Source organism: Chinchilla lanigera, unplaced genomic scaffold (assembly GCF_000276665.1).
Source record: "Chinchilla lanigera isolate Chin_1 unplaced genomic scaffold, ChiLan1.0 scaffold00055, whole genome shotgun sequence".
In the NCBI taxonomy this organism is placed as follows: domain Eukaryota; kingdom Metazoa; phylum Chordata; class Mammalia; order Rodentia; family Chinchillidae; genus Chinchilla; species Chinchilla lanigera.
In genome coordinates, this window is record NW_004955456.1 from 7,227,667 (window position 1) to 7,252,568 (window position 24,902).

The 24,902-nt window shown below is 60.5% G+C and overlaps 2 protein-coding genes across 2 annotated transcripts in view; one reads left to right on the forward strand and one right to left on the reverse strand.

Moving 5' to 3' along the window:
- The window catches only part of Nacad (NAC alpha domain containing), a gene marked incomplete at its 5' end in the record, with an annotated part of 6,513 nt that extends 3,443 nt beyond the window's left edge, over positions 1 to 3,070 (forward strand). Inside the window, 7 exon segments of the mRNA XM_013520513.1 lie at positions 5 to 1,756; positions 1,843 to 1,952; positions 2,026 to 2,097; positions 2,304 to 2,450; positions 2,528 to 2,671; positions 2,746 to 2,868; positions 2,980 to 3,070. Of these exon segments, the coding sequence (XP_013375967.1) occupies positions 5 to 1,756; positions 1,843 to 1,952; positions 2,026 to 2,097; positions 2,304 to 2,450; positions 2,528 to 2,671; positions 2,746 to 2,868; positions 2,980 to 2,994 (2,363 nt within the window).
- Positions 3,071 to 4,557: 1,487 nt separating this feature from the next.
- Ccm2 (cerebral cavernous malformation 2) lies at positions 4,558 to 23,346 on the reverse strand (the record flags this gene model as incomplete). The annotated part of the gene is given in 9 exon segments (XM_013520603.1): positions 4,558 to 5,195; positions 6,363 to 6,501; positions 6,612 to 6,747; positions 7,105 to 7,162; positions 9,070 to 9,205; positions 9,860 to 9,996; positions 12,480 to 12,663; positions 13,009 to 13,092; positions 23,173 to 23,346. Coding segments are annotated over 9 exon segments (1,329 nt in total), but the record flags the coding sequence as incomplete, so codon positions are not given.
- Between the last annotated feature and the right edge of the window lie 1,556 nt (positions 23,347 to 24,902).

Genomic DNA, 24,902 nt, shown 5'->3' on the forward strand with positions numbered 1-24,902 from the left:
GGAGGGGGCGTCCCGAAACCCCAGGACTCTCCTGACACAGAGCTTCTGCCTCTGCTGGATGAAGATCCTACCTCAGGCCTGGAATCTGTGGCTGCGGCCACGCTGGAGTCCCAGGAGGCTGAAGGGGGCGTCCCGTCACCCCAGGACTCTCCTGACACAGAGCTTCTGCCTCTGCCAGATGAAGATCCTACCTTGGGACAGGAGTGCATGGCTGCAGCCACGCTGGGGCCCCTGCAGGCTGAAGGGGGTGTCCTGTTACCCCAGGACTCTCCTGAGTCTCTACCTTTGTCTCTGCAAGAGGAAGATCTCATCTCAAGCCTAGAGGCAGCGGCTGTGGCCACGTCAGGGTCCCAGGAGGCTGCAAGTGGTGTCCCGTTACCCCAGAACTCTGCTGAAGCTCCTCTTCCACTCCTGGAAGATGAAAATTCCACCTCCAGCCCAGAGGTCATGGCTGCAGCTATTCAAGGTTCCCTGCAGGCCAAACAGGGAACCTCACTACCCCAGGACCCTCCAGAATCTTCTCCACCTCTGCAAGCTGGAGATTCTGCCTCAGGCCTGGAGGCTGTGGTTGTGGCCACACCAGGGGCCCTGAAAGCTCAAGCAAGCTGCACTCCGGGGAGCAAGGCCGTGGCCCAGCAGGAATTAGGTGTGGCCTCAGGACCGAGGCCTGTGCCCAAGGAGTGGGTTGCAGCACCCCCTGGTGACCCAGAGCCTGTGGCCTTGAACCAGGCCCCGCAGGATGGCCCCAAGCCAGGGGCAGAAGCTGGGACGCTTGGGCCCCAGGGAGAAGAGGCAGGGCCCACCCTGGACATGGAGGTCGCCAGCCCCCCTGAGGCTGCCCTTGGTCCCAGAGAGGGAGACCCAGGCCGGTCTCCTGTGGAGCAGGAAACATGTCCAGAAGCCCAGGCACCCACGGAGGACAGGGCTAAGACCCGCCTGCCTCCAGGAGAGGCCCATGGGCCTAAGAACCAGAGGGCGAGGGGTCCCAAGCCACCAGCACAGGGACATGGACCTAGGTCGGCACCCCGAGGGGCAAGGGATGCTCCTAAGGCCCTTCGCGCCACCTGCCCTGAGGTCAGCCAGGCACAGCCCCTGAGCCCAGGCAGGGAAGGCAGGGCCCTGGGCAGCAAGGGCACCCCAGCGTCCAGGCTTCCCGCAGCTCTGGCTTCCGGGGCTCAGCAAGGCTCCTGCCCAGGGTCCCCAGCCAGGGCTGTGTCCAGGCTGGGCGGGGAAGGCCCCATAAAGCCTGGCCCATCTGCATCGCCCTCCCCACAGCTGGAACCTGCAGCAGGCCACGGCCAGCGGCCCCTGGCCGCCCCAAGTCTCCTTAGCCCGTCCCCCCCGCCACTCCCCAGAACCGCAGCCCGGGGCCCACCCAGTGCACCCCGCACCAGGCTCCTGGACCCCAACCCCTCCGCTCCTGTTGCCTCTCGCCCATGCCGGGGTCCCCAGGAAGACTCCGTGGAGGGGGAGGAGCCCCCAGCCTCCCGGGGTCCGCTGCCACCTCGAGTGGGAGCCCAGCGGGCCACCGCTGCCTCAGGGACCACACAGCCTCGGGGAGCCAGGCAGCGCTTTGGCCTGGCACCCCAACCCCCACTCCTCAGTCCCAAGGCCGCTCCCGAGGGTGCCAAAGAGCCGGCCTCCAGGACCTCGCCCCCCTGCCAAGTGCCTCCTCTCCTGGGGTCCCGGGGCCCACGTGGCCCTCAAGGGCTCCCAGCTCTCGAACAGCAAGAGGACGAGGACAGCCTGGAGGAAGGTGAGAGGCGTGGGCGGCGCGGCTGCAGGACTTCTCGGTGGGCGCTGCCGGGCCCCAGTGTGGCCTCACTCCCGGCCCCTCCCCAGATTCCCCACGGGCCCCAGGCTCTGGCCAGCACTCGGACAGCCACGGGGAGTCGTCAGCCGAGCTGGACGAGCAGGACGCCTCGGCCCCTCACGCGCAGCGCCCGGCCCAGGTGACGCGTCGGGGAGGGCGGCCGCAGGGTGGCCTTGCCGACCCCCAGGAGCTCAGAGCCCCACTCCCCACAGGCCCCGACAGGCAGCAGCGAGGAGACCATCGCCAAAGCCAAGCAGAGCCGCAGCGAGAAGAAGGCTCGGAAGGTGAGCGGGACCCCACAGGGACCCGGGGCGGGGAGCACGGGCAGGCTGTCCTCAGAAAGAGCGCACCCCATGTCGGTGAAACCCCAGCCGCAAGGGGGCTCTGGGACCACCTGGGAGCCTGCGCCCCGCCCCCTAGAGACTTGAGACCCCAGTCACAGGCACCCAAGGTCTTGGGCATCTTCCCCAACCCGGCTCCTCTGTCTCAGGCCATGTCGAAGCTGGGCCTGCGGCAGATTCAGGGTGTCACGAGGATCACCATCCAGAAGTCCAAGAACATCCTCTTCGTCATCGCCAAGCCCGACGTCTTCAAGAGCCCCGCCTCTGACACCTACGTGGTCTTCGGGGAGGCCAAGGTCTGTCCCGGCTGTGGCCGGGCTGTGGCGGGGGGTGGGCGTGCACGGGCCTGCTGACACGTCGTCCCGTGCCGCAGATCGAGGACCTGTCCCAGCAAGTGCACAAAGCCGCAGCAGAGAAGTTCAAGGTGCCCTCCGAGTCCCTGGCCCTGGTCCCCGAGTCGGCACCCGGACCCCAGCTGAGGCCAGAGCTCGAGGAGGAGGAGGAGGAAGAAGAGGAGGTGCGGCCCAGGGCCCTGGGGCCCCTCGGGGTTGGGGGCTGCCTCGGCCCCCGTGACGTCCCCCTCCCCCACAGGTGGACGAGACGGGGCTGGAGCTGCGTGACATCGAGCTGGTGATGGCTCAGGCCAACGTGTCCAGGGCCAAGGCTGTGCGGGCGCTGAGGGACAACCACAGTGACATTGTCAATGCCATCATGGTGAGAGGCGCGGGACCCTCTGGCTCCCTGATGTCCCCAGGCTCCCCAAGAGGCCCTGCCGTGGGCTGTGCTGGGCCCCCGCGTGACCCTGTGCCCTCACTCTCTCCGCAGGAGCTGACGATGTAGCTGCCGCCTGAGCCGGGTCTGCCCTGCCCTCCCCAGCGCTGCCGCCCAATAAATCAGTGTCCTGACCGCACTGTCACCCCACTGTCATCAGTGTCCCCTGAAGGCCGGTGTCCCGTCACTCTCAAGGGTCCCCAGTGCCCTCTGGCACTCCTCAGCCTGGGGGCACCTGCGCCCCCCGTGGTGTCCCCGTGGCACTCGGACATCCCTGTGCCTCTGGCACCGTCCTTCCTCCAGGCATCCCCCACCCTGCTGTCCCCCCTCGTCAGCCATAGCGTCGGCTCTGGTGCCCCCTCGTATCCCCGACACCCGCCCGTGTTCATGTCTCTCACCACCCGCTGTCCCTTCATCACTCGTGTCCCCGCGTCACCCCCGTCCCCTCACCAGCTTCTGTAAGTGCCTGTCTCCCCAACACCCTCGCTTCCTGCCGGCAGCTGGTGGGTGCTGAACATTGGCTGCGTCTGGCCCACACCATGGCATTAGGCATGTGGCCCTGTGACCACATAGATGGCACCAAGGCTGTGGTCCACCTGTGTGGCACTGGGACCCACTGGGCCGGGCCAGGGGACAGTGTGATTTGTCTTTACCTCTCCTGAGGCCCCCAGGGAGCTGGGGGCAGCTCCAACACGAGGGGATAGCCCACGACAGAGGAAACTCTTCGTAAGACCCGGTCTATACTTCTAATCCCAGCTCTTGGGAGGCTGAGGCAGGAGTGTTCCAAGTTTGAGGCCAGCATGGGCTACATAGTTAAGTTCAGGCCAGCCTGGACTACACAGCCAGACCCTATCTCAAGAAACAAAGACCTGAGGGGCTGGGGATTTAGCTCAGCGGCAAAGCGCCTGCCTGGGAAGTGCAAGGTCATGAGTTCAATTCCTGGTACCGGAAGAAAAACGAAAAATGAAAAAAAAAAAAAAAAACCAAACCTGGCTCGGGGCCCTGCGCTGAGCTGTGACAGACCTGCCCACCTTGCTCCGGGCCTTTTGGCCTGGCTGGGACACAGTACGAGTGTCTGGGGTGTCCTTCTCCCCAGGGGGTACAGCCCCCAGCATGGGTGGGAGGGGGTACGAGTGTCGGGTTGGCCAGGAGCCTGCTGGATGCGCCCAGGGGTCTCAGCAGAGCTGAGTGTGCAGGAGGGCGCCCGGCACGTTCCCACCCAGGTCCCCTCCCCATGTCCTGCAAAAGGCTGGAAAGGGCCCAGGGGACACAGGCCACATGGAAGCTTTGGGGCCGACTAGAGATGGGGCCAGGACCCGGCACGGGTGTGAGGTGGGGCCGTGTCCGCTTCTCTGAAGCCCCCAACCCTGGGCCGAGGCCATAGAGCCTCGCGGATGGCGTCTGTCGCCAGAGGGCCTGGGGCGAAGACCACAGCAGGCAGTGCCCCCGTGGGAACCTGTGCGTGGGACAAGACCAAGGCATCCCAGCCACCTCCCGCCCCTGCCCATGACCCTGCGTCCCCCATCCCAGGACTGCAGGAAGACCGGGGCCTCGTGGCCGTGGCCAGAGTGACACCCTCCTGGCAACACGGCTTTCATCCAGGCGATCAGAAAGAAGCGCAGCAGCAGGAGATTAAATTATTCACATTGCAGTAAACTTCTTTTAAGGTCTCTGAGAGTGACATGAGGAACGTCATGTGCAAAATGACAGCTGTCTTGGCTTGGCCACAGGCCTGGCTTTCCTGCCGGCGTGGCTGGGCCCGGCCTCCGCACACGGGGCCGGTGCAGGCCCTGTTGAGCCCGGGACAAGCGTGGAGCCTCTGCCCTGCGCCAGGACGCGTCCTGCGGTGGCTCTGCGCCCCTTCACAGTAGAGGACCTGCTGCCGCCGGCCACCTATGCTGGCGCCAAGGGCCCGCAGCGGGGCCGGCGCCTCCTCCCGGGGCGGCCCGGAGTGGCCTTGGGGAGGGTGTGGCGCTCCCGCCACCCGTGTCACGCCGAGTCCTGGTCCATGCTGCAGCCCAGTGCCTCGATGTCACTGCTGATGTCCGAAATCATGCGGTCCCACTCGTCCCCCTCGGAGGGCCCCGAGCGGTCGTCGGGGCTGCCTGCGGCCCTGCTCCCGTTGGCGGTGGAGGTGGAGGTGGTGCTCTGCGCCCGCCGGTGCCGGCCGAAGCTGTCGGTGATGATGCCGCGGCCGTCCTTCACGCCGATGGTCTCCAGGAAGTTCTCGAAGTGCTGGCTGTCCTTCTCGGGGATGAAGGGCCGGAGACCTGCCACACGGAGCCGGCACAGACACGGCTCAGGGCCCAGGCAGGCGCACTGCCGCCCCAGGACCCGCCTGAGGACCCGGGCAGCGTACGGCCCTGACGCTCGCTGTCACCAAGGTGACCCCCGTTCCAGCAGTCGTCAGAGTCCTCATCTTACAGGCAGGAAAGGCAAGGCTGGGGAAGCTGAGGAACCCCCTGGTGGCCTTGGCAGTGAGCTGCCGTCCCCAGCCAGGCCTCATCCCAATACCGGCCAGCCAACCGCAATCTAGAGGCTCAGGGCCACTCGGGACCTCGAACCCCACTGCGGGCAGACAGCAGGCCGGCCCCATCCCAGGCGCAGAGGGGGTGGGGAGTGGCCTGGGCCCCACTCCTACAGCCGGGGCTCTGAGCGAAGGGAGGGCCTGCGAGGGCAGCCAGGAGTGGCAGCAAGCTCAGGCTCAGCTCTCTGCCACCCACTCCTTGAAAAATGGCGCCTGTCAGAGAGCGAGGCAGGAAGCCAATGGCTGCGGCCTCTAAGGCCATGTCCTGCGAGGGAGATCAGGGAGACCTCTGGGAGCAGCCTGGCTGCCTCCTCTTCATCCCGCCAGGAGCAGGGGCATGGGGAGGTGGCTAATGCCTGCAGGCCCATAAAAGAGCAAACAGGCCAGTCGATGTGGTACAGGGCTACAGTCCCAGCACTCTGGGAGGCTAAGGCAGGAGGATCACGGGTTCATGCCTCACTTGGGCAATTTAACAACTAGGGATGCAGCTCAGCGCAAAGGCCCTGGTACCTCAAAAAGAAAAGGCAGTGGGGAGGACACAGCCACCCCCACGGTTCAGTGGGGCACAGGCCCCAGAACTAGCAGACCTCGAGCGGCTTCTGCCGACTCACTGCTCTGAGCGCGGACAGAAGGGACACCATAGCGGGTCGCTGTCTCCTGAGGGCCAGCGCGGCAGGTCCCAGCCGGGGTGCTGGTGGCGGGGCTGCCTCTCCTGGCTGCCAGCAGCTGACCTACGGTGCTGAGCTCCTCGGGGGTCTTGGCGAAGGCTGATTCCTCCATCTGCGATGCCGTCTCTGCCTCTTCCCCCAGCAAACTCCTACACACTCAGCAGAACCCACTCGAGTGTCACCTCCCTGAAAAGCGCCCCAGCTCTTCTCGGGCACCTGCCCCACATCCCCCCGGCCCTCACCGAGCAGCAGGAACTTGCGGCTGTCCCCGTAGAGCTGCCTCAGGCTGATGCAGAACTCGTGGATGGAGGCCCCGGTGCGGTACTCATGCAGCAGCGCTGCGAACTGCTGGATCTCCTGCGAGGACAGCTTGGTGCGCAGCTGTGGGTGCAGCAGAGGGCCCAGCTGACGCCCGGGCGGAGCGGGAGGCAGGGTGGGGCAGGCGCCCGCGCTCCCGCAGGCCCAGCCAGACTGGGCGGGCAGCCGCATACCGTGAGCATGTAGTCCTGCAGCAGCTCCGCCGCGCTGGTGCTCAGCTCGCTCTCGCTGGCCGTCTTGCCGTGCGGCGACGCCTGCATGCAGGACAGCGGCGGCAGCCCGCCAGCGTCCGCACAGTCGGGAAAGCAGCTGTAAAGGGGCGTGGCATGTGGGCGGCGGGGCACAGGGATGTGGAGGACGGTGGTGGCGAGGACAAGAGAGAGATGGCCGGGCACGGCCAGGGCTGGATGGCTCCACCCGCGCCTGCCTCCCCCCCCCCCCCGTGTGTGACTGTCACACAGCAAAGGCAGAGGGTCCGTGGCCCGAAGCGGTGCCAGAGTGCAGGGGACACGGCCGGTGATGTGTGAGAGACACCGCAGGGGAGGGCAGGACCCACAGACAGGACATGCACAAGGTCACCCCGCAGCTGCAGAAGGCAGCGAGGGGCAGAGTGGGGGGCACTCGGCCAGGGCGGGACGCGGGGTGCAGGGCGGCGGGCGCACTCACAAGGTGCTGGCCTCGGCGTCGTAGGCCTCCTTCAGGTCCACTTTCGTGGAAGAGTCATCTGCGGGGGCCCAGGAGACAAACACCACGATCAGGCTGGGGCGCTGCCCCGTGTGGCCTGAAATGAACCTCAGGACATGGCTGGCCCCAGTGCCGCGTTCTAGGAGGCACAGGCCGCTCCGGCCTCTGGGACCCCGAGTCCCTCCTCTTGGAGCCGGCCAGGGCCTGCACGTGTTGCGTGCCGAGGGCGGGGCTCCCGGCCGGAGCCCACGCGGAACATCCTCAGCCGCCTTCCAGGGCATGGAGTGTGCACAAAACCGAACCAGACAGGCTCTGTCACCTGTCCCAGGTCACAGGGTTGGACAGTCTGTCCCTGGCCCGGACACAGCCCGGGCCCGTGGATCCTGGCAGAGGGCCTGGCGCAGAACAGCCGCCCGGGGGGGGGTTGGGGGGAGGGAGCTAGCATGTGACGCCTTTGTCCATGTGACCGGGACTGTAGACTGCATCTGGACCCAAACAGCCCATCGCCACGGGCAGCTGGGAGAAGCAGGGGGATGGGAAAAACTGACGGGGCACAAAGGGGGAAGGACCCTGGTTCTGTGGCTTGACGCTGAGAAGGCGAGGGGCTGACACCACACTGCGGAGCCCAAGGGGCTGCAGGCCAGCAGCCGTGAGGCCCACGTGGGACCAGGTCTATAGAGCTCTGCTAGCAGCCTAAGTTAGAGCTTGTTTATTTTTTTGGTACTGAGACTTGAACTCACAACCCCACGCTTGCTAGGCAGGTGCTGTGCCACTGAGCTACATCCCAAGCCCCCTAAGCTGGAGTTTGTTTTGTTTTTTGTTTTTTTTTCGATACCAGGAATCAAACTCACGACCTCACATTTGCCAGGCAGGCACTATGCCGCTGAGCTAAATCCCCAGCCCCTAAGCCGGAATTTGGAAGGTGTCACAGCACAAGACACAACTCCACACACAAAGGCCGAGGCTGAAGTACACATGCACATGTGTGTGCACACACCCCACAGCAGACAGATGTGGGAAAGCCTGGCGGGGAGAGGCCCACAGAGCCCCTGTAAGAATGGCACCACTTGTGTCTGCTTCGTGATGGAACTCCTGTAGCAGTGGACGTGGGAGCTGTGTGTTTTTCAGTTAAAAAAAAAAAAAAAACTTAAAAAAACAAACCCTGGCCGGGTATAGTGATGTGCGCCCATGCTCTTGGAGGCTGAGGCAGGGAGAAGAACCCTGTCTTAAGGATAAAAAACAGAAAGTTTTTTTTTTTTTTTTTTTTTAAAAAAGGAGGGCTGGGACTGTAGCTTAGTGTAAAGACCCTGGGTTTGATCCCCAGTAGTAGAAAACCCAGTGGGATTCCACAGCATCTTTTTGTTCGTTTGTTTGGTTTCTTTGAGATAGGATCTTGCTATGTAACTCAGACTGGCCTTGAACTTGTGGCAATCCTCCTGCCTCAGCCTCCCACAGCTGGGATTACAGGCCTGAGCCACCACACCCGACCTCAACAGCATCCTTTCAAGGCCAGGCAGTCAGGCTGAAGCGGTACTGCCAGACGCGCTGCTGACCTGCACGCCCAACGTCCCCATGGGCGACTCGGGAGGGCCCCAGGAGGTGGCGAGGGCTTGGCTGTCACCCCGACGCAGCGGGGTCCGTGGGGGCTGGAGGCCGCACAGAACCGGCTGTGGAGGGACAACAGCTGTCCCAGCCGGGCGCACAGAGGGCTGTGCACCTGCGAGCCGCCAGGGGAGCCGGGCAGGGCTGCCGCCCTCACACCAAAGCCGCCACGCCCTTCTCCTCCTCCCCCCGGCCCACGGTGGACAAACCGCTGATCTTCAAGGAGCAACGGCTACAAGAAGGGATGCGACTGCGGCCCCGCAGACCTGGCGGCCACAAGGAGGCCGCGCCGCTCCGCGCCCAGCTCGTCCCCTCCCCGCCCCCGCCTCGGGCGCCCTCACTCACCGCTGTGCAGGGACAGGTGGTGGGTAGGGGTGGAGGCCCCATCGAAGATGGCTCGGTCCAGGAAGTCGATGGTGGACTCCGTGTAAACGATCTGGAAGACCTGGCCAAGCAGGGAGCACAGCTCTTCCGCGGCCACCTGGAGGGGGTGGACAGCGGCAGCTGCCCTGTCGGAGTGGCCATGGCGAACCACCCCAGGCTCTCTAGGAGGGACAGGGGCCCAGGGGGCCTCCCAGTGCCCAGAGACTGTGCTGGGCCGGGGCACCGGCTACTGCACACCCTGCCCAGGCGCGAACAGAGCCCCAGCCCGAGCCCGACGCAGCCAGGGGAGGGGCACGCCACGCAGACCCGCCTCGGGACATCTTGGGAGGCAGGGGCTGCTCAGAGCAGGGCTTTTCTCCAGGGGTGATTCTGCCTGTCCCTCCGGGGGACATCTTCAGGTGTCAGCAGGGACAGCTGGGGAGCTGCTCAGCTGCCACAGTGCCCAAGGGAGCCCCCCCTCCAATGAAGAATCCAGTGGCTGAAGTTTCGACCCCGCCAAGGCTGGACAGCACTAGGCAGCGGCATCTAAGGCGGCCAGCCACTCTGACCCATCTCACAGATGCAGATGGCACACGGGAAGGTGTCAGGTGACTCCCCAAGGCCATGGGGAATCAAACCTGTAACCTACGAGCCCCCGCTGCCACCCGCACCGAGAGGAGAATGACAGGTGGATTCCCCTGGGCACCTCGGGGACGGGCCAGAGGGTGGCAGGGGCCGGGCTGGGGCGCAGGGGCTCGGGGAGCCGGCTCACCTTGCTCTCCGTGGCCAGGATGACCAGGCAGCAGGCCTCCACCGGCCCCACCGCGCTCTCCGGCAGGGGCCCCGCGCCGAGGCCTCTGGAGCTCTCCGCGCACAGGCTCTGGCTGGGGGAGATGCCTGGGTCCTGGGCTGGGGGTGAACGGCCATCAGGGTGGTGCCGGGGCGGGAGGACAGGCCCAAGGGCACTCAGGACACCTCTGTCCGGTGCATGCCAGACATGTGCCCTGGGCAGGTCCCTCCCCTCCCCTGAACAAGGATGAGACAGGACAGCCCGGGGCTCCAGGGCCCAGGAGCAATCCCCACGGTCACACTCCACTGTGGGTCATCTCGCTGGGCAATGGCACCCACATGAGTCGCCCTTGTGACCTTGCAGCATCTGGGCTAAGGATGGAGGAGACACAGGACACCCAGGACTTGTTTGTTTCTTTCTGAAACAAAGTCTCTTTATTAGCCGAAGCTGGCTCCAAATCAAGATCCTCCTGCCTCAGCCTTCTAAATGCTGGGATCACAGCCATGTAGCACCACACTCATCTATGCAACTCTTCATCTACACAAAAGACAGTTTCACAGGGTTCAAGTTAACCATCCAGGAAGTTTCCATCAACTCTGGCCTAAGGCACTTCCTCCTTACACAGATGACTCCCGACACCCAGGACACAGGCCACACATGGCTCTGTGGTCAGAGACAGAGGGCAGCTCCTCCCGGGAGAGAGGGCAAAAGGGTCACACAGCCTGGGGGACGAAGGGCCAGGCGCAGGCGAAGCTGTGAGGCCCTCAGTCAGACCAAGCTGCCCTGCCCCCAACTGCCACCAGCCGCCAGGCTCCTGAGCACAGGCGCAAGATGCCTCCTCAAGCTGGGCCCACGAGTCCCCACCACGGGGCTTTAGGCCTGGCCCGGGGGCACTGACCCACGCGCTCCTATGTCCACAGTGGCCACGGCCACTGTGGAAATGTTCAAGTCGGGAGGAGGGAAGGAAGGGGCAAGAAAAACATGAGCGAAGGAGGAAAACGAAAACAAAGCTTTGTAAACAAGGAGGGGAGAGGCGGAAGCGGGGACGGGGAGAAAGCGGCCTCGGGCTGTGCCGGGCACCGACCCCTGTGGCGAGTGTGATTGTTATGTGACCTAAACTGTACCAGCAGACTTAATGTAAAACAAGAACATATGCACCGCTGTCTCTCAGCTTCCGAGCCGGGGCCTGGGGCGGCTCTCAAGGAAGCCGTGGGCAGCTGTGCCGTGGACGGCGGGGCAGCCACGGCCAAGGGCGCCACCCCCGCCCGCCCTGGCTTCACGGCCCGCCCCTCCCGTCACGCACAGGCGCTGCGGGAGACGCACCGGGGACCTGCGCCCTCCAGCCCACCTCTGGCCACCGCCACCCGGAGACCTGGGCCCTGGTCCCCGAGTGGCACAGAGACAAAGGGAGCGGCCCCCACCTGCCCAACACCCGAGGCTGCCGGGCCGGGTCCCGCCCGTGGGGCACAAGGCCGAGGAAACAACCTCCGTGGTGCTGGCCACAGTACCTCTGAGTGGCCCAGGCACCAGCCCAGCCTGGCCCTCCTGGGCCTCAGTTAGTCCACCTGGGCATGGGCATGGGGGTGGGACAGATTCGAGAGGTCAAAGGAGAGAATTCATGCCAAGAGTTCTGGGCTGGCTGGAGCCACATCAAATCGCCACTGTTGGAGATGAAAACGGTTCACTACTGTCAGTGTACCAAACACCATGAAGGGCCGGGCGTGGCAGCGCACGCCTGTCATCCCAGCACTCGGGAGGCTGAGGCAGGAGGGTCATTTAGAGTTCGAGACCAGCCTGGGCTACAAAGTGAGCTCAAGGCCAGCCTGAACTGCATAGCAAGAGCCTGTCTCAGAAAGACTAAATAAATAAATAAATAAACACCATGACAGAAGACAGGCACTACGGCTCAGATGTGGAGCATCCCCAAAGGTGCTGAAGTTGGGTCCCCAGGCGCCGCTCTTGGAAGGTGGGGCCTGGCGGGACGCTGCCAGCCCTTGCAGGGGGTCCCTTCAAAGGAGACCGTACCCAACGGCTCCTCATCAAGGACTACTGAAGCGCCGCAGAAACCTCGCCTCCCTGCCTCACCCCTCACGCCCTAGTGCCCCCCTCCACTGTCCTGGGGCAGCACCGCCTGACAACACAGCCCACAGGGACAGCGCGACACAGCTTCTCCCTTCCTTTCTCACTGGCTCGAACGCCAGGCCAGGGTCTCCGGGAGGTGAGAGACAGCGGCTTGCGCACGGGCACCCAGGAAGGCCGGGGTCCCTGCCGTCCCAGCTCTGGGGACACGAAGCAGTGCTCCTCCAGGGTCGTGGCCCCGGCGGCCCCATGTCGGCCTCTCCGGGCTGCACTGCCCGGGCGGTGTGGGAGCAGGAGGGCCCACAGGCACCAACGTGTAGTGGTCCCAAAGGCTGTGTCCCTCAAGCCCCCAAAGGCTCTGCGTATGACACAGGCCTGAGGGCCACAGCAGCCGGCCCCGCCCTGCCCCGCCCCGCCCTCGCACTCAGCACAGGGCTGCAGAAGCGCCGGCACTGCACGGAAGTCACGGCTATGGCTCAGGACCAGGGCCCTCCCGGCCGCCCCGCGCCTGCCCTCCCCGCACCTGTCTTCAGCACCACCAAGTGCGCGGCGTCGTCCCGCACGTAGGAGACGGCAGCGATGTCGTGGATGGGCACCCTGAGGATGACATCCTCCCCATCCCGCCAGGCCAGCTTGACATTGTAGGCGGACAGGCTGAGCACAGCGTCGTGCTCCTGCGTCAGGTGTCCCGGGAGCTGGTGCGCACGCTGCAAAGGACGGGGTCTCACTATGTAGCTCAGGCTGGCCTTGAACTCGCAGTGATTCTCCTGCCTCAGCCTCACCAGTGCTGGGATGACAGGTGTGTGTCACCACAGCCAGTTCAGATTCAGGCTTACACTACACAGTCTGGAATAACTGGAAATTGTGAAATTTGGAAACAGCCCCACACCACACAGGGTTACGTGAGACCGAAGAACAGTCCCGTGGCCGGAGGCACGTGGGCCCATGGCGTGGCGGAACTGGAACTGGGTCGCCCCTTCCAGGTGAGTCCCAAGCAAGGGGACCGAGGCCTTGGCCGGCCGGGGCAGAGCACGCAGCAGGCGCTGGCTTACCTTGGCTTTGTCTATGAAGTGCAGGATTTCCGTCCTACTGGAGGGATTCAGGTACCCTGGGATGGACGTCAGCTGACCTAAATACTGCAGAGCGGAGAACGGGTGAGGCTGGGACCGGCCGCCGCCATCGCCGCCACAGCACCTAGCCCGACCACCTCCCCGTCCCCAGGACACCAGGCCCGGGGCCCCCATCCGGCTCTGCCAGGACGCGGACCTGGATTCTCACAGGGGTCTTGGGGGCTGAGGGCAGCTTCCACATCTGCTTCGGCGCACTCGGGGTCATGACCACACGTCCCGCCGGGCCCTCCCGAGCTAGCTTTGCAGGACCTGTACAGGGATGGTGGCGGTCTCCTGATCACCGTGTGGGGACTGAACCCAAGGGCACCATGGACAGCATCGTTCAAACCTGAATTCCCAGCACTCGGGAGGCTGAGGCAGGAGGGTCACTGAGAGTTGAGGCCAGGCCGGGCTACTTAGAAAGTTCAAGCCCAACCTGAAGTCCAAAGTGAGGCCCTGTCTCCAAAACCCAAATTAAATAAACAGTGAATCACAAAGGCCAACGCGGCTGAGAAACGACCCCAGACAGGAAGACAGCATGCCAGTCCGTGACCGTGTCCCCCGAGCTCCCCAGGCAGAGACTGAGCTGGACACCGAGTCCCTCAGTGGGAGATCAGGGAAGCGAGGATTCATCTGTGAGGGCAGAGGGGGGGTACTGTCTGAGCCTGGGTCCCTGGGTCCCTGGGAAAAGGCCAGTCCCACTTCTCTCTTGTCCGACACGTCCCTTTCCCCACTCCGCCACACGGTGGCGCTCCGAGAAGGCCGTGTCAGCCCTTTCCTTGGCTTCGGTGCTCCGTTCCCGCAGCACGGAGCAAACCTTGGGCGACCGACCAACGCGTGGAGACACACTCACGGCGTGCCCTGACCTCCAGCCTTGGCGCATGCAGGCTCCCGGGTCTCATGAACTCCACAGGGTGTTGCTGTCACTGTCGCTGCTGTTTTGAACCCAGAGCCTTCCCACAGGGCTACACTCCCAGACCACCCCCTTTGAGATTTTTTGAGAGGGGTTCTTGTTGCTGAGTTTTTAAACTGCCCAGGCCAGGCCTGAACTTGTGATCCTCCCAGAGGGCTGGGATTACAGGCGCATACCACCATGCCTAGCTGTGTTTTGTTTCAGACAGGGTTTCACTATGTAGTTTAAGACGGTCTTGACTCTCAAGGATTCTCCTGCCTCAGCCTCCAGGATTACAGGTGTGTGTCACTATGCCCAGTTTATGGCATGATATTTTTAACGGTGTGGGCTTTGTAATGGATTACTGATCCCTCCCTAAGAGCAGAATTCTTGCACTCAGCACTTTGCAGCCACTCACCACATACTCATGTTCGCTATAGAAAGGGAAGTAGCGGGGTCTCCAGCTTCTGGTCTGGCAGGTGTGGGGCTTGGGGCTGTCACACCCCCCTTACTGGAAGGGAGCTGCCCCGCTGAAAACCAGCAGCAATTCCTCTTAGATCTGTCAGGCAACTGAGGTCACTGGTCAAGCAGCCCGAATCCAAAACTCAGACAGGTTGTTTTTTTTGGTTTTTTTTGTTTTTTTTTGTTTTTTTTTCAGTACTGGGGTTGAGGCTTGGGCCTTACAAGTGTTAAGTTTTTTTTGTTTTTTTTTCAGTACTGGGGTTGAGGCTTGGGCCTTACAAGTGTTAAGCAAGTGCTCTACCTTTAAGCCATATTCTCAGGCCTACTTTTTATTTTGAGATAGGGTCTTTCCAAATTGCCTGCGCTGGCCCCAAACTTGCCATCCTCCTGCCTCAGCCTCCCAAGAACAGATAATCCTTGTTTAATGAGCTACCTATTTAACAACTGTTCTGCTTTAAAACCTCTTTTATTTTGTACAGTTCTGTACATCTTGGGTTTTTTTTGTCTTTTTTGGACAGGGTCTCGATATGCAGTTCAGGCTGGCCTTGAGCTCACTTTGTAGCCCAGGCTAGTCTTGAACTCACAATGATCCTCCTGCCTCAGCCTCCCGAGTGCTGGGATTGCAGGTGTGCGCCACCACACCCAACTGTACATCTTGATAATACAGCCTCAGTGTCTTTTTTTGTACAGTACACCTTGTTTATACAGTAGTGTATTTTTGCTGACTGTATATACAGTTCAGTGCTATAGCTTTGTGTTCTGTTATACATTACAGCACTGCATGGAAGAGTTATGCAGATAAAAGCAGAGTCATCCGGGAGCTTCCTCTGACCAATTCTTTGTTCTGAATACTGTAATGCACATACTGTGTACAATTCCTCACTCAGTGACCAAGGCATTCACCGACCCGGCGCAGGCATGGAGCTGTGTCGGCAGCTGGAAGTCCAGGCCGGCGCCACTGTGCACCTCGAAGTTCTGATGAAACTTCTGAGCATCAACATGATGCTCATAGGGCTGGGGACTTAGCTCAGCGGAGCAGCGCCTCTCTGGCAAGCACAACGTCCGGAGTGCGGTTCTCAGTACCAGAAGAAACAAAACAAAACAAAAATCAGGATGCTTAAAAATGTTTCTGCCAGGCATGAGGGTGCACGCCTACAACCCCAGCCTGTAATCCCAGGATTGCTGTGAATTCAAGGCCAGCCTGGGCTACAGAGTGAGTTCAAGAGCAGCCTGCACTACACAGTGAGACCCTGCTTCAAAAAATGAAAAATAAGTAAATAAATAAAAATAACTAAATTTAAAATGTTTCAGCCGGGCGTGGTGGTGCATGCCTGTAATCCCAGTACTTGGGAGGCTGAGGCAGGAGGATCATTGCAAGTTTGAGACAAGCCTGGGCTACAAAGTGAGCTCAACGCCAGTCTGACCCGCATAGCGAGACCCTGTCTCAAAAAGACCAAAAATGAAAGAGGATTCCGATTATTTGTCAAGTTTATTGCAAACCCTAAGACAGCCACTAAAATTTTTAAAATAAGTATAATCAATATGGTAAAATAGGAGAAAAATGTAATCACATAAAATGCTCAAACAAGCTGGGCGTGGTGATGCACACCTGTAGTCCCAGCACTCAGGAGACTGAGGCAGGAGGATCACTGTGAGACTGAGGCCAGCTGGGGCTACTCTGTCTAAAAAAAGACACAGAACTGCAAGCCCCTGGGACAGAACAGAGAGCCTGGGAATCAACCCTACATGTGGTCGAAGGGCTCCATGAGGCAAGGCACTCAGGCAGGAGAGACAGTGGTGCTGGGGACACCGGACGTCCGCGAGCAGAAGTGTGACCTTTGGGTCTCACCTAACAGCACATACAAAACCAGCTCAAACAGATGAAAGAGCCAGAACTCTCAATCTCCCAGAAGAAAAGGGGCAAATGCTTCCCCCGACACCGGTGTGGCTGTAGCTAAGTGTGAAGCCCCTGGCTCAGTCCCCAGGACAGAGGCGGGCCGTCCCCCGCCCCCCACACACAGTGACGCACTGTGACTTTAAAGGCCTGGCGGGGCAAGGGTCGGAGAAGATCCAGCGACACTGGAGCTCTGCACACTGGCGGGGAGTGAAACTGGTGCGGCTGCCAGGGAACCGACCGCAGGTCCCCCAACTCGGACCTGCAGTTAGCGATCCATGTGGAGATGCCCCGCGGGGTTCAGACGGGAGGAACGAAAGCAGAGCCTGGGAAGACTCTGGGACGTCCACGCTCACGGCAGCTCGAGGCAGGACGGAGAGCAGTGACCACACGGCGTCCCCACCAGCCACAGGAACAGGATGTGACTGACACACGCCAGACTCCGGGGACATCGGCCTCCGCCGCGCTGGGCCACAGAAGCACAGAGGCAGGGACTGAGCCCTGCGAGACCCCCGCGCAGCCCGAGGCACAGAGGGGCACAGCGAGGCAGGCACGGGGCAGGGCGGAGGCTGACGCTGGCGGACGGGGTCAGAGTTTCAGGATGGGCTCGTGGGTCGTCCTTGGATGGACAGCGACGGCTGCACAGGAGTGAGTGGACTCTTACCGAGCTGCAGGCTTGGATATGGTTACGACAGCGCCGGGCACGGTGGCGGGCGCCAGCACTCGGGAGGCTGAGGCTGGCCTCAAACTCTCAGCAGTACTCCTGCCTCAGCCTCCCAAATGCTGGGATTACAGGCGTGGGCCACCATGCTGGCTCCTGCCCCTTCCTGAGCGTGACAGGCATGAAAGGAGACAGGCAGGTGTCCTTCACGGTGTGCAGTCCTCCCACCGGCCTGTGGCCTACAGGAGAAAGGCTGCGGGAGCAGACAAGGCCACTGGAAGCCCCTGAGATGGACCCCAGTCCCTGACTCTGGGTAAGTCAAAAACAGCATCATGCGAGACATGGTGGGGCCTATAATTCCAGCACTCTGGGAGGCTGAGGCAGGAGGATCACAAGTTCAAGTCCAACCTCGGCAGCTTAGCAAGATCCTGTCTCAAACTTTTAAAAAAATGTTGGGGATGTAGATCAATACAAAGGCCCTAGATTCAATCCTGAGTCCCACAGAAAGAGGGAGGGAGTCGGGGGTGAGGAGGGTCATTTCCCGGCGGGTGAAGCCGGGATGAGCAACGTTCTCTAAAGGCTTCCAGGACGAGGGGAAGGTGGCTCCAACTCATGTGCCTCCTGCCCGCCCCCGAAAAGCTGGAGAGACCCTGATGGGTGACCATGACAGCCGCGAGCACACAGCCCGGAACCTCCATCGAAACGGACACGGGGCGGGGCCGCGGCGAGTGCAGCTCCCAATGTGGCGGCCGCTGCTCTCCCAGGTCAGGGACTGCTCGCGTCAGGGCAGACGGACCACAGCGCAGGCGCAGTCTGAGCCAGATGGGACGGGACGGGGCCCAGAGCCAGGCCACGTGACGCCCAGCTGGGTGCGGGAAGCCTCTTCCCGCTCGCACTCGAAGCCCTGCGGTGCAGACCTGCGCTGACCCCGTGGACCCCAGGGCCGCCACCTGCGGGAGAACACCCAGCCACTTGGGGGCCCGCTGGTCCATCCGGGCTCTTGGACCCCATAGCAGGAAACGCACTTTCCTGGCCAGGACTGGGGTGGACCCAGGTACCACTTTGGCCCTCTCAGCTGCCATGAGCCAGCCTGCTCTCCAGGGCTCACGGAGGGTGTGACTCGACGTGGAACAGCAAGCCACATCACCCTGGAGTCACAGACTTGCTCTGTGCTGAGAGGTACAGCACCTATGCAGGGCACAAGAAACGTGTCAGGGATGCCTTCCTGACAGTTTACCTTCAATTAAAATATTTTAAATAAAAATATAGTAAGTCTAAACAGGCGTGGTGGTGCATGCCTGGAATCCTAGCACTCAGGAGGCTGAGGCAGGAGGAGTCCCTGGGCTACACAGTAAGTTCAAGTTCAGCTTGAACTACACAGACAGACCCTGGGTTGGGTGTCACAGATGTGATTTATTACCTCCCCCAGGATTAACTTCCCCCCACACATCCAGCAGGCCTGCTGTGAGCCCATTCAAAAAGTCACCGGCCTCACACAGCCAGGGCGAGCTGGCCGGCGGGCACAGGCGTCACCTCGAGCCAGAGAACGGGGGATGTTTCTATTTCGTGAAGGCTTTGTGAGGATTAAATAAGAACGTGGACAACAACCTCGGCAAACACAGGAGCTCCTGGCACGCTCCTGTCGGCCCTGCTGTATCAGCAGTCGCTCTAAACACAACACGCTTCCCATAAGGAGCCAGCCCAGAAAGCGTAGGAGGAACAGCTTCCTTGCTATTGCCTGTTTTACCAATTTAAGAAACTGCCAACTTGAGCTACAGTGCAACTCCCACGCCCCCTTCTCAGATTCAGATCCCTTTGTACATGGTCGTGACTCAGCGCTCACGTCATGCTGTCGTGAACGTTCTTTCTCCCCACACGCTGTGTAGTTGTGAGATTACAATCTTCTTCAGACACGGTTTTTTTTCTTTCTTTCTCTCTCTCCTTCTTTCTTTCTTTGAGACAAAGTCTCACTATGTAGCCCAGGCTGGCCTCAAACTCCTGGGTTCAAGTGATCCTCCTGCCTCAGCCTCCTAAGTAGCTGGGACTTCTGGCGTGTGCCCACCATCCTGACTATGCAGTCTTTTCTGTCTTTACAGTTAAACGTCTCACTTTAAGTTGGTGACGCGGAGGCTCCCTGCTGCTTTGTGGCGCAACTGCCGAGCTCCTGACCTCGCCTGAGGCAGCGGTGGGAAGGCGATGGTGGTAGCTGCCATGCCATGGGGGAGCGGGTAGGGCAGGGGCAACAACCCCAGGGACCTGGCCGGGGGTTTTGGAGGTGGAGCTGGGTACTCCCATGCAGACCTGGCGGGGTGTCTCTCATAAGACTGATGAATTTATTTTACCAACTGGAGTTCATAAAACCCGGGCAGGTTTGAAGCGGCCTCCCTGACCTCTGCAGGACGCTGCACTTGGGCAGGGCATGGTCTGCGGCTGGGACTAAAGGAAACTGGGCACATGGCCTGGTCCAAACCAAGAGATGCAGAGACTGAACAGCTGACAGGCAAGGGGCGCCGCGGGCCGGCGCTGAGCTCCCAGGCATTGCTCTAGGGTGCGTTTGGCGCTTTCACTGAGAAACCATGCGGGGGCAGCAGACGGGCTGCACACAGCCGGCCGGAACCCTGACGGGCATGCTGTACAAATTACAGGGGGCCTGGAGGGCGCTGCGGGCCGACACTTCCCGCCCGTGGCACCGCACGGCCACCAGCAGCGCGTGCAAGGCCCCTCGCTCCCCCGTCACCGGAGCCGCCTGCGGGAGTCTCGCTAGTGAGCCAGGCTGGTCTTCCTTTCTCCGGCCGACAGCTAACCTGAAGAATCGGAGACTCTGATTGCTGTGAAGAAGATCACAGCAACGCGGATCCCCAGGACCAGCAGCGGAAGCCAGAACCCTCTGTGGCTCAGGGGCCCACATGCTTCTCTGCTCCCCGGAGACGATCTTGCACCCGCCTGTTCTCTCCCCGCCTCTGAACCGCAAAGCCACTTACTCCAGGACTCAGGTCATGCCTGTCCTCAGTCCTCTATCACCAAATTTGTTTTTTGTTTTTTTGTTTTTTTTTTGTGGTACTGGGGATTGAACTCACGACCTTGTGCTTGCCAAGCAGGCGCTTATGCCACTGAGCTATATCCCCAGTCCCATGAAATTTGTTCATAATCATCTGAAACTGTAACATGCCCCTGGACTCTAAATAAAGGGTAAGAATGGAACCAAAGTCCTAACTCCAATGTAAACATAAGCCGGTGTCTCAAGCTACTCTTGGTGTTTTGTTTTGAGACAGGGTCTCACTATGTAGCCCAGGCTGGCCTCAAATTTGTGGTGATCCTCCTGCCTCAGCCTCCTGAGAGCTGGCATGTGCCACCACGCCCAGCTTGGCATTTCATTTGTATTGAAAAAAGAGATTATTATAGACTCACATGCCAGGCGTGGTGGTGCACACCTATAATCCTAGCACTGGGGAGGCTGAGGCAGGAGGCTTGTTGCAAGTTTGAGACCAGCCTGGGCTACAAAGTGAGCTCAAGGCCAGCCTGAATTGTATAGTAAGACCCTGTCTCAAAAACACACACACAAAAAAAAATTAAACTCACATGCTTTGGCAAGAAATAATATAGGGGGACCCTCTGCATCCTTCCACACCTGCACCCCAGCGGTGACCTCTTGCAGAACGGCAGGCATCACGACGGCAGGCGTCACAGAGGCGGCTGATACTGGCGCTGGAGACCACAGGATCCCTCCCGCCGCATCCCCCAGCTGCCCAAGTATGGGTCTTCAAGAGCTGGCTGTGCCATGCGGCCTGGGCACTGCGGCTGCTTGTTTTACTGCAGACATCTGTAAGGTCTGCGGCGCTACGCACTGGGGTGTGAATGTGCATTTCTCTGGTGGCTGGAGAGGCTTCCCCGTGTATTCATGCACCACTCGTACACCCTCCGCGGCCAAATCTGCCTCCTGCGTGCATTCTGAATGAGCAGTTTGCTTTTATTTTTTTACTTTTTTAGAAATTTTTGTCTTTTTGAGACAGGGTCTTGTTATGCAGTTCAGGCTGGCCCAGGCTGGTCTCAAACTTGCAATGATCCTCCTGGATTACAGGCATGCGCCACCATGCGCAACTGTTACTGGGGACTGAACCCGGGGTCTTCACACTGAGCTACATCCCCAGCCCTTCTTTACTTTGAGACTGGATCTCACTCAGTTGCCAAATTGCCATAGCTGGGCTTGAATTTAGGATCCTCTTGCCTCAGCCTCCCAGAGTACTAGGATTAGACAGAGGTGCGCCATCACGCCCACCTTTCCCAAGTTTTTATTATGAATGGCTGTTAGATTTTGTCAAATAATTGTCTGCATTGACTGACATGGTAAATTACATTTTCGGATATTAACCTAGCCTTGTATCCTTGGTACCAACCCCACTTGGTCACAGTGTAAAGGTGTGTAATTTTTTACATCCTGCTAAATCTTAGCTAATATTTTGCTAAGGGGTTTTGTGTCTATATTTCTTTTCTTTCTTTCTTTCTTTTTTTTTTTTTTTTTTTTTTTTTTTTTTTTTTTTTTTTTTTTTTTGTCTTTTTGAGACAGGGTCTCGCTATGCAGTTCAGGCTGGCATTGAGCTCACTTTGTAGCCCAGACTGGTCTAGAACTTGCAACAACACTCCTGCCTCAGCCTCCCGAGTGCTGGGATTACAGGAGTGTGCCACCACACCCAGCCTATGTTTCTTTTTGCCCTATACTCTTTGTGCTTGGTTTTGGCTTGGGGTAAGAATGCCCTTCCAAAACGAGTCAGAAAGTGTCCCTCCCCTCCCCTCCCATTTTTCTGCAAGAGAATCCATGGAATTGGCACAGATTCTCCAAGTTCTCAATAGAATTCTCCAGCAGAGCCTGGGGACAGTTTACAAGTCAGGCGCAGTATTTTCTTAGCTGTCACAGAGCTACTCAGATGATCTACCTCTTGCATAACTCGTGGTGGTTTGTGCTTCAGGGCCACAGGCCCAGGTTGCGCCTGGTGTGCCAGGGTGTCCGCTGCTGTGGTCCCCCTCACCCCTTGGACTTTGCCACGTCTCCCCGCCTATAGGGCCTGCTCTGCACTTCGTCTGCGTTTCTGAGAAACCAGCTGTGTCCTAACCCATCTCTCCCAGGGTAAAATGCTTTTCCTCCCGCTGCTTCCAAGACCCAGCGTCTTTATTCCTCAAGTGTCTTCGTGTGGATCTCTTGGGGTTTATCCTGGTTGAGGTTTACACATCATTTCTTCTTTTTGAGATGAGGTCTCACCACATTCCCCAGGCTGGCCTCAAACTGCTGAACTCAAGGGATCCTCCCGCCTCAGCCTTCTGAGCAGCTGGGACTCTGGGCACAGGGCATCGACCTCTGCCTGGTCTGCACCCAGGTGTGTGCAGACACCCCAGGTGTGTGTGGACGTCCCAGGATGCCCCCGCCTCCCCCGGCTGCCTGTGACAGTTTTCCAAGCATATCCCCGAGGTGAGATGAGGTGGGGCCGTGCTTCCTTCCCGACATCGGGCTCGATCTTAGGGGAAAGCTCTCCTTCCTCGAGCTCATCCTGGCGCCCGTGCAGCGGAGGCTGCGGAGGCTGCAGGGCGCTAGCCGGGGGCTCCCCCTGCCGAGCTACGCAGGCCGGATGCCCGGGACCCCAGTCAGCGTGTGGACTCAGCATCCCCGTGCACCCGCCACGCACGGGAACCCTGACAGAAAGGGCCGGGTGCCCACCACCGTGAGAGGCCGGGACGCGACTCCCGTCCCCAGTCGGGTTGTGCAAAGCCCCCCCCCCCAGTGCCCAGACGGCTCCGGCCCCTCCCGTGTCCCCCCTGCTCCAGCCTCCTCTCCCCCTCCGGCCCCCTCCAGCCCCCTCAGCTGCCGCTCCTCCTCCGTTCTCCCTGGCCGGGCTTTCTGCTTCTTTTTCCTGGGTTCACTCTGGGGACACGGCGTGGCCCACGCGCGGTCTCTGGGGCGCAGGCCTGGGACGCACGGTGACAGGCCCCAAGCCATGGTCGAGGACACCGCCCCAGGCGGCGACGGTGGCACAGTGGTCCCCGGCCTCCCCGAGGACCGCGCATGGAGGAGGCGCGGGTGTCCTGCGCGGGGGCTACCGCTGCAGGAAGCGCAGGAAATGGACGCGGACCGGCGCTGGGGCGCGGGCAGGACGGACGGCCGCACAGCCGCGCAGGCCCGGCCTCGGCGCCACCACGGCGACCGCTTACCTTCACCTCCTTCTCGATGTAGTCGCTCAGCAGCCTGTCCGGCTCGACGCGCTCGGGCAGGGACAGCACCACGGTGTGCAGGGGGCGCCTCTCTGTCACCTTCTCATGGGCTTTCTTGTCTCTACTCTTTTCTCCTTTTAGGAATACTCGCTTAAACGGCGACACAATCCCGGGCTGCGGGCAGAAACGGCAATGAGGGGAGGTCATTATTCAGGGACCCCGGGCTCACAAACCACCGGGCGGCGCTGCCCGGAGCCCGAGGGACGAGGACGGGGCTGCTCTGGAGACTCCGGCCGGTGAGCAGAGCACAGGAGCTGCCTGCCCACCCACAGTTCGCTGGCTTTTATTTCCAGTATTTTATACATGAAATTTGCCATAATTTTCTTTTTTTTTTTTTGAGACAGGGTGTGTGTATGTAATTCGGGCTGGCCTTGAACTCACTGTGTAGCCCAGGCTGGCCTCCAACTCGAAGTGACCCTCCTGTCTCGGCCTCCTGAGTGCTGGGATGACAGGCGTGCGCCCCCACACTCAGAAATATTACATATTTCAAAAGGACTAAGACGGGTGCATGGGTGCACACCGGTAATCCCGGCTACTTAGGGATTTCCTGAGGCAGGAAAATCACAGGTTCGAGGCCAGCCCGGGCAACTTAGTGAGGCCTCGCCTCAAAAATACAAAAAGAACTGTGATGAGCTCAGTGGTAGAGCAACTGCCTCACATGCACAAGGCTTGGGGTTTAATCTCAGTATCCCCCCCAAAAAAAGACAAAAACTACAGTTGATGTCTCTCCCTGCTGCCCCTTAAACTGGGACGCAACAGAAAGCTCGGCAGGTTAGAGAACGGCACCCGCGGAAGAAACCCCGTACCAGAGAACAGCGGGGAGCAAGCACTTTCGGAGGACCCGCCAGGCACCAGCCCGGGGGTGCGGGGTTCCCCTGTACGGCAGGACGGGGCGACGCAGAGCCCAGGCCGCACCCTGACCCTCCGCAAGCCCGCTCTGCGCCCCGACGATGGGGACAGATGGGGACAGGCAGGGGGCCGGGCCGCCGCAGGGGGGGCTCTGGGGGGAGGGGCAGCTCAGCGGCGGTGCGTCAGACGCCCCGGCGGAGAACTGCAAGCTGGACAGGTCCCCAAGACTTGGGGCTGTTTCTCCACAATGTAAAACATTCCGACCCATCAGCCCCACCGACAACTACCACGCTCCCGCGGCGGGCCGGGCGGACCGCTCCCTTTCCCTGCGGCTCACCTCCAAGCCGCGGCAGGAGGGGGAACCGGCGCGACCCCGGGGAGGTCACAGACTAAAACTAGGCATTACACTCGGCCCGGCCCTGCCCCTTCTAGGTATCTGCCTGTAAGAGCTAAAGACATCGCGTTACAGTGACCCGTGCACACCCAAGTTGATAGCGGCAAAATTCCTAACAGCTAAATCGCGGAAGCGGCCTAGGTGTCCATCAACAGACCAGCGGATAAAGGTGTGGTGTCTACACACAACGGAGTACCACTCAGCCATAAACAAGGGTAAACTTGAGTCGCATGTGGGAAAATGGATGCACTTTGAGACCGAAAAGCTACGTACAATGAATCAGACACACAAGCTTGGCTTCTCTTACGTGTGAAACCCAAACTATAAATAATTTAAAGAGCAAAACAAAAGTGGGATATAGGAAATAGATCTTTTGCAAATGGACAGGGAGGCCGAGCATGGTGGCACACTCTGTAATCCCAGCACT